At 53.1% G+C, this 8,935-nt stretch overlaps 1 protein-coding gene across 1 annotated transcript in view; it reads right to left on the minus strand.

The window, feature by feature from the left end:
• PAX7 (paired box 7) overlaps positions 1–8,935 on the minus strand; it is a gene marked incomplete at its 5' end in the record, with an annotated part of 103,016 nt that overhangs the window by 38,009 nt on the left and 56,072 nt on the right. Inside the window, 2 exons of the mRNA XM_008051334.1 lie at positions 1,680–1,882; positions 4,022–4,187. Coding sequence (XP_008049525.1) covers positions 1,680–1,882; positions 4,022–4,187 — 369 coding nt within the window. The remainder of the gene's footprint in view (positions 1–1,679; positions 1,883–4,021; positions 4,188–8,935) is intronic.

Here is an 8,935-nt window from a genome sequence, read left to right on the forward strand (position 1 = left end):
CCTGACTGCTGCCATAGCACAAAAGCAGCCATGAACGAAGGGACGTGGCTGTGTTCCAATAAAACTTTATTTACAAAAAGAGCGAGCTGGGTCGATGTGGCCCACAGGATGCAGCTTGCTACCTCCTCTGGCTCCTTCTTATTCTTTAGGTGACAGGTTCATTATAGTGTTCTAGCAATAAGAGGGCAAGATCTTTAATATGTACTTGGCAGCTATTTTTCATACAGCTGTGGACTAAGTGCTTTGACCTGTTAGCACCTTAAATGTGGCAAACGCCCCTGGTTAAGAAGTTAGTAGCACACTCTTTGTTTAGTGGGGGCAGACTGAGACTCACAGATGCTAACTTGTTTGAGACCATCCTGAGCAGTGGAGCTGGGACTTAAACCCATTCCAAAACCTTCACATTTCCACCACAGGACAGTTGTTCACAGCAGTCTGCATCACACATGTATTCTCACCATAGACATGAGGAAGGGGTGTCTCCAAAGGTGCAGGGAGGCCAGGCGCAGTGGCTCACACCTATAATCCCAACACTTGGGGAGGCTGAGATGGGAGGACTGCTTGAGCCCAGGAGTTTGAGACCAGCCTGGGCAACACAGTGAGACCTCATCTCTACAAAGAGTAAAAATATTAGCTGGACATGATGGCATGGGTCTGTAGTCCCAGCTCCTTGGAAGGCTGAGGCAGAAGGATCACCTGAGCCCAGAAGGTCAAGGCTGTAGGGAGCCATGATCGTGACACTGCACTCCAGTCTGGGCAACTGAATGAGATCTCAACTCAAAAAAAAAAAAGGAGGAGGAAGAGGAGGAGAAAGAGATGTCATGGTTGTTCGGCAGGATAAACCCAGCCTTGGCCTTAACTCCATCTTCGGGGGAATTGAGGAGCCTGTTGAAGCTACAAAAATGAGCTCCTCCATTTCTCAAATTCACTGGGACTTCCAGCACTGTGGAGTTCTGTTCCCAAACCCACCAATAACCACCAGAAGCCCTGGTACCACCTTCCTGAATTCATCCTAAGTAATTCTACGACTTCCACAGCATGAGCAGGCAATGAATGACTTAGCCAGCAACCAATCATGCAGGAGGACAGAGTTCCAAAGACCAATTGGAGTAGAGTTCGTGGCCCAGAGCCCCACCTGCAATTCTCCCCACCAACAGGACATGGTCCTTCTGCCTTTCAAGAGGAGGTCACGCTTGGGGAAAGGCCAAGAGCGCAGGATGGAATCCTGGGAGGACTGCTGGTTCTAGAACAAAGCACCAACCACAGCCAGCCTCCACGGGAAGCGGTCAAGCCTCCCACTCGCGCACCATCTGAACTTGCTTGACTCACCTGGACTAGACAGTCCACAGGTCTGCCGGTCCATGGGCAAATCTACAATAAATCTATTTTGCTTCTGGGTGGCAAGAACTATGGAAACGCTTTCTCCACATTGGGCCTGCAGCTTGAGGAAGCCCAGTCTGGACACAGGATCACAGATCTTGACAAGTGGGGCTAGGAGGTACATCCCTGCTCCCACTGAAACTCTCTCCAATTGCCAGTGGTTTCCTGGGGACCTGTGAATGCCGAGGGACACCCATCTTCCCCAGTGGAGAGCCATCCTGGGTCACCCGGAGCCCTCCCTGGCTGGGCTGGCAGACACCTGGTGATGGACCCCTGGGCGCAGGGCAGAGGCCACCTACCTGAGGAGACAGGCCGTTGCTGACTGGGTTCATGTGGTTGGAGGGCGCCGCTGGGTTCATGAAGCTGTCGGAGTAGCTGGAGAAGCTGTGGCGGGCTCCATAGGCAGAGCTAGTGTCGGCGGCTGCAGCAGCTGCGGCCAGCCCGCCCTGGTGCATGGTGGACGGCGGCAGGGGCTGGGGCCGGTGCACAGTGCTGCCCCCGTCTGTGGAGAGACCCAAGAGAGGTCCTGAGTAAAGGCCTCCCCCTGGAGACTGGGGATCTGGAGACAGAAGGTGAGCCTCCTCCGCCCACTCTCCATCCGGCGGAGGGAAAGGACTTCCTTCTCGTGCTACCTGGGGTGAGTCAAGCTGTCTTCTAGGCAGGGCACTAGGGACTGGCCAGGTCTCAACCGACGGCCAGCCAACATCCTGGACAACCCCTAGGCCACCGCATACCAGCCCTGTTGCTCAGTGCTTGGCACACAGGAGGTGCTCAATAACTGTCAGCTGGATGGAAAGTCAGACTTCGTTGGGGACTTGGTTTATCTACGCAGACCTGTCCCATTTTGAGAGAGCAACCACTCGGCAGGTGCTTTTACAAATGCCATCTAAGGGTATGAAGCAAGAATAGAATTCCCAATTTACAGATGAAGAAACCCAGGCTCAGAGAGGCTGGAGCACTTGCACAAGATGACAAGGCTAGTGAACGGTGGGACCAGGGTTTGAACGGCCCAAATGTGGCGCCATTCTCTTCCTTACTGCTGGGCTGCCACTCTGCTACGTTAGGGTCCCTGTGCAAAGCCTTCCAGGGCTGCAGCCCTGCCATCCTCAGCACACGTTCAAGTTCTTATTAAAAATTACATCAGAGGCCAAGTGCAGTGACTCATGCCTGTAATCTCAGTACTTTGAGAGGCCAAGGTGGGAGGATTGTTTAAGCCTAGGAGTTTGAGACCAACCTGGGCAAAAAAAAGAAAAAAGAAATTTGGACATAGTAGCTACTCAGGAAACTGAGGCAGAAGGATTGCCTGAACCTAAAAGGTTGAGACTGTGGTGAGCCACGATTGCGCCACTGCACTCCAGCCTGGGTGACAGAGGGAGACCCCAACTCAAAGGAAAAAAAAAAGTTACAGCAAGAGCCAGGCGCAGTGGCTCATGCCTGTCATCCCAGCATTTTGGGAGGCTGAAGTGGGAGGATTGCTTGAGCCCAAGAGTTCAAAACCAGCCTGGATAACGTAGGGAGACGCTGTCTCTACAAAAAACAATCAAAAAAGAATCAGCAGGTGTGGGGGCAGTTTCCTGACCCTGTCCTCACCTCCAGAACTCCAGCCTGCCAGCCCTGGAAGAGGGGGCGTCATGGGGCAGGCAATAAGTAGTGGGATATTGGTGTATACTTAGGGCAGGGAGAGAAAGGGAGGGTAGAATAGGGTAGGGTCCAGGAGGGTAGGGAAGGAACCCCTCTCCCCGTACAATGCTAGCCCTCTGTTCCGGGACCCAGCCTTCCTTCTCCCTGCACCCCCAGCCCTTCTGATCTTCTAGCCTCTCCCTCCACTCTCTTCTTCCCATCTTCCCCCTTTTTCCAAGGCCAGAAGAGAAGGTCTTCTCTTCAAGCCACTGGGAGAGCTGGACCCAAGTGGCGCCTCCTGCCCAGACGGACCTCGGGGGCCTGACCCTACTCAGCCCAGCCTATGGCTCTTCAACTTAAAGTTGGAGGGGAGAGTCTCTCAGAGGATGCTTTCTTGGGTCCTCAAAGGAACGCTGGCATTTATTCCATCTCTGAAAAATGGATCTTTCGCAGGGGGGCGGTAAGAAAATGAGGTTCCAGCAAAACATCTAAGCCCCTTTGTAAATATTTATGTCATAGATTGGAGGTCAATATAATCTAAAACAAAAAAGATTATGCCAATAACCCTATCCCCCCCACACACACATACCACTCTCTTATTAAAAACAAAAATCAGACTTAGGCTATATATGACCCCTGAGTCCTTGGAGAACTTTCTGACCCTTTTCCTCCAAAGCTGGTCCACTCAGTGTCCTCTGGCAGGTGCCCCAAGTCCTTGCTGCTCAAGAACAGTCCAGGGACCAGCAGCTTGGTCATCCCCAGGGGGTTTGTTAGAAACACAGATCTCGGGCCCAACCCAGAGCAGCCCAGGGATGGCGTGCACCACACCATCTGGGAATCTCAACGCTAAGCAGGCACGTGGGGGCTGCCTGGTGGACCCCACCCAGGTGCTCTGTGGCCTAAGAATGTCAAGGTCAGGATCACATCTTTTTCATCCTACGTGAAAGTCAGAAATGGCCATACACAAGAATAACCCTCATAAGCCAGGGAAGGACGAAAGGGACATGGCTGGGCCACTTACCTTGGGAGATGGTGGTGGTGGGGTAGGTAGAGTCCGGCAGCTGGTAGGGGGGCAGTGTGGGCATGCCGGTGGGCGGGAAGCCTCCTGGCAGGAGGTGGTTGAACGCTGCCAACTGGTTGGCTCCTGCCTGCTTACGCCAGCGGGCGCGGCGGTTGCTGAACCAGACCTGGGGGTGGAGAGCAGAGAATGGAGACCCCCATGGCCTGGCTCCTGGCAGAGAGCTGCGACTCGGTTAGAGCCAGTCCTCCTGGCCATCGCCCTTTGATCCAGCCAGCATCTTCCTCCAGGGAAAGAAGTCCCCAGCTCCATGCAGCACCAGGCGGTTTGCAGAGCGCTTTCACACAGGCACAATCCCATTCTGTCCTCACTACTGTCAGTGAGGGGCTTCTCATCATGTCCCCATGGTACAGGTGAGGAAACAGAGACCCATAGAAAGTGGGTGAGTCGGTGGCCCAGCCAGGACTGTGTGACTCGGTTAGAGCCAGTCCTCCTGGGAGCTCACAGCCTCTCGGGGAAGGTGTGCGAAGCGTCTTGGACCGACTTGGTGTTTTCCAAAGAGCAGGCTTCCTGCCACCGCTCTGTGTCGAGAGACATCCAGATGGCGCGTGACGCAGAGGAACCAACCCTGAACGCAGGGGTGAGAAGGGATTTCACTTCTCCTGCAGCGGCACCCATCCCTGGTGCCTTTTAACGTGCTAAGCTCCCTTCTGAACGCAGGGAGAGGTCTTTGTAGGTGACATTTTCCTACAAGGCTTTAATCATGTTTTTGTTTTCTCTGGTGTTTTGTTCTTGTTTGTTTGTTTTTTTTTTCCCAATTGCCTTCCCTTTCTGGGAGTATCCTACACTCTTATCTTAACACATTGATTTGATTTAAAAGTAACAATATAGATCATATGACATCGTGGCAAAAATCTCAGTGATGGTTGGAGAATGATGTGAGTTTGGAATGCACTACTCTAGCCTGTTCCAGGGCGCCTGTTCCCTAGGGGTAGGTCATCTTCTTCACATAAAGAGTGCTGAATGGGCCGGCACAGCGGCTCACACGTGTAATCCCAGGCTGAGGCAGGAGGATCAGGAGTCTGAGATCAGCCTGGGCAATATAGTGAGACCTGGTCTTTAGTATGTGTGTGTGTGTAATTTTAAAAGTCAAAAAACAAAAAACATAGAAACCAAACCAAACCAAGAGTGCTGAAAGCAGCCTTCCTCCTTCTTTCCCTTTCTCTCTTCTTTCCTTTCTCTTTCTCCTTATTTTCTCTTTCTTTACTCTCCTCTCCTTCTCATCAAACCTTTACCGGGCCAAGCAAGACACTGAGGAGCGAGATGGAGAAGACCCAGTCTCAGTCAGTGAGCTGCCCTCTGCCTGGGGAAGGCTTAAAAACCAGCTGCTTTTCAGAGCAATAAGCTCAGACGAGGGGGACATGCAAGGTTCTATAACAAGGTCAGAGGAGGGGCTTTCAACTTTGCCGCTTAGAATCCGGGAAGACTTCTTGGAGGCGAGGGCATGACTGCTGCCAATTCTCTCATCTATTCTTCCTTCATTGTCCTCTGTCCCAGTAGGCACCTCCCTTCTCAAGAAGTGTAACATGACGGTTGAGAGCAGGGACTCTGGAGCCAACTGCCTGGGTTTGAATCCTGTCTCTAACTCCTAGCTCAGATGGGAAAATTCTATTATCCCTCTGTGCCTCAGTTTCTCCACAAAATGGGGTTAATCACACCCACCTTCCAGGTGACTCTGGAACTCATAACAGTTAGTATAGGCGAAGTGCTTAGAACAGCTGTATGCAGTGCTTGTTCTATGGGAAACCCTCCCAGATGACTGAGCAAGAAAGTTCCTGCCATCATCTCGTGCAAGCTGTCCACTCAGAGACGGGGAAACGGAGGCTCTGAGAGGGACAGAGGTGGCCTCAGCACCCCACCCAGAAGCTCTGATCAGGACTGACTTCTTTGAACTGGGAGCAGGGCACCGTTGGTGCCACCTGTTTACTAAGTCGAGTATTTCACCTGGCCTTTCTCTAAATGTAGCACAAGGCAAGGAACGTGAGCAGACAGACTCGGGCTCTAGTCCCAGCACAGTCCTTTATTAACCGTTTCTTAGGAGGTGACTTCCCTTCACCAAATCTCAGTCTTCTCATCCGAAGAATGGAGCAAATACTTGCACTAACCGTGCAGGGTAATGGTGGAGATGGGTAAAGATAATGCATGTGGGCCGGGCTCAGTGGCTCAGCCTGTAATCCTAGCACTTTGGGAGGCCAAGGCGAGTGGATTGCCTGAGCCCACGGGTTCAAGACCCACCTGGACAACTTGGCAAGACCTCATCTCTACAATAAATCAAAAATTAGCCGGGCGTGGTAGCACACGCCTGTAGTTCCGGCTGCTTGGAAGGCTGAGGCAGAAGGATCGCCGGAGCCCGGCAGGTAGAGGCTGTGGTGGCAGGGAGTGTGCCACTGCACTCAGTCTGGGCGACTGAGTGAGACTCCAACTCAAAAAAAACGAAAAAAGAAAGATAACGCATGTGGCGTAGTGAGCGTCGTGCCTGGCACATAAGAAACGCGACATAAACTTGGTCTCGTGTTATTAAAAGAGTCAGCATAAGTGGGTAATTAGGGACCCCCTCCAATGCTTCCAAAACGGGGTTCCTGTCCAGCCCCCCCATTCCCAGTGAGGTGGGCTTCCAGGATAAGCGTAAGAGGGGCCGCACAGCCCTGGTTCCCTGATGCCGACCATCTGAAGGAAGCAGAATCTGCACAGGCAGTCACGAGAGAGGCCATGATGCCCTCAGGTCCTATCGGCTCTGCAGCCTGTTTCTAGAAGAAACGCTCAGACTCAAGCCTGTGGCACTCGGGACACAAAGGATCTGCTGTCTCCCAGGGAGGTATACACAAGGCGGGGGTTGGGCCTCTGTTCAGAAATGGAAACTCCTCCAGGAAAGAGTCATAGGCCACCCTCCAGGCATGGGTTCTCCTGCCTGACATCCCCTTTCCTGCCCTTCACGCGGCCCGGCTTTCTGCTGGTGGAGGCTGGGGTGTTACAGGCACCCTGTAATGCCCACCAGGCTTCAAGGAGGAGGCTCCCAATCCTCCAGGGGGGAGCAGGACTGGGGGAGCCAGAGGGAGGTCACAGGTCACTCCTTGGTGACCAGATCCCCGCCTGGCATCAAGTTTACCTGCGTACGCGTTTATTAGAACACCAGCTCCATGACAGATGAAAACCTGGAGTTGAAACGTGGCCAGAACTGGAGCTGCCAACAGGTGGATTTTTAATAATAACAACCCCAGGCCTGGCACCCTAGCTCATAACCTGTAATCCCAACACTTCTGGGAGGCCCAAGTTGGAGGATTGCTTGAACCCCAGGAGTTCGAGACCAGCTTGGGCATCATAGCAAGACCCCATCTCTAAAGAATAAAAATTAAAAATAATAATGACCCTCACTGATGGCACTTAACTTTTTTTTTTGAGTTGGAATCTCACTCTGTCGCCCAGACTGGAGTGCAGTGGCCGCTCCCAGCCACCACACCTTCCACCTGCTGGGCTCCGGCGATCCTTCCCTCTCAGCCTTCCAAGCAGCCGGAACTACAGGCGTGTGCTACCACACCCGGTTAATTTTTGATTTATTGTAGAGATGAGGTCTCATCAAGTTGCCCAGGCAATCCACTCACCTCAGCCTCCCAAGGTGCGGGATTACAGGCTGAGCCACCAAGCCCGGCTTCTTAACTTTTTTTTTAACCTTTAATCATCTAATCCTCAGAACAAGGCAGACTTTATTATCCCCATCTCCATTTACAGGCAAGGAGCCTGAGGAAGGAGAGGGTAAGTGATGGAGCCAAGTCCACACCAGGGCATCTGGCTCTGAGCCTACCCTGGACCGACCCACAGAGATGAGATGTCACATGACAGGGAAATCCCAGACCTATAGACTCTTAGCATCAGACAGCAAGACCCCAAAAGTATAAAGCCATACAACCTAAGCAGTGCTTGGGGCCTCTGAGGTCCTTTGTGGTCCTTGCCCCCACTGACCATAGCAGGAATCGACTCACCGAGGTCCCTGAATGCCTGGACATTGCACTTTGGCTTCTATACTTCCAGTCACAGGGATCTCATAACCGCACAAGGCATCCCTGATTGTCAATGAATAAGGATCCTAAAACTGAGTCCTACTCCTTATTTACAGACAGGAAACAGTCTCGGGAAAGGAGATGAACCTGTTGACCAGAGCCAGGGACCGGTGGCCCTCAGCCCTGAACCCTCTTCCTGCAAACCTTTCTATTGGGCTTGAGATGGCCCCCGTTCGGCCCTGGTCCCAGCCTCTGGGCACTCAGAGCAGCAGGGCCCTGCAAGTTGCCTCTTCTCTAGGCTAAATGTTCTTGCTTCTTCGGGTCAGCCTTTGCTCCTTCTTGAAAAAACTCAGCATTGTTTGTCTCTTCTTCAACTGAGAAAGTTCTCAGGCTAAGTGGGGAGACGCAACCTGGTCCTGGGGGAGATCCCCAGTCTGACGGCGAGACCCCACCCGGGCCTGGGGAAGCCCCAAGTCTGATGAGGAAGTCCACACCGAGTCCACGGAGGCAGGCTCAGCCCTTCACAACGGGTTTGCCTGGCTCTGGCCTCTTCTCTGTTCCCAGACCCCCTCCCTCCTTGGACCTTGAGCGGCACCTGTTTCTAGGTCCCCTGGGCCAATAAAAACACCGCCCTGACAGCCAGGAAATTTTACAAGGAGCGGCCGGGCTTCAAGGTGGTGGGAAGCAGCCGAGGCCGCCAGACATGGGAATGAAACAGCACCCAGGAATGTGCCCAGCAGAACAGCTGCAGGCGGACGGGGAGGGAGGCTCGGATGTCACCTCGAGAGGAGCAAAGGGGTTGAGATGAGCTGGCTGCCGCCGCCCGCCCCTTCCCCTTGGGGGCTCCCTCAAAGGCCGCTAA

Source organism: Carlito syrichta, unplaced genomic scaffold (assembly GCF_000164805.1).
Source record: "Carlito syrichta isolate Samal-C Ts95f unplaced genomic scaffold, Tarsius_syrichta-2.0.1 Scaffold169767, whole genome shotgun sequence".
Lineage (NCBI taxonomy): Eukaryota > Metazoa > Chordata > Mammalia > Primates > Tarsiidae > Carlito > Carlito syrichta.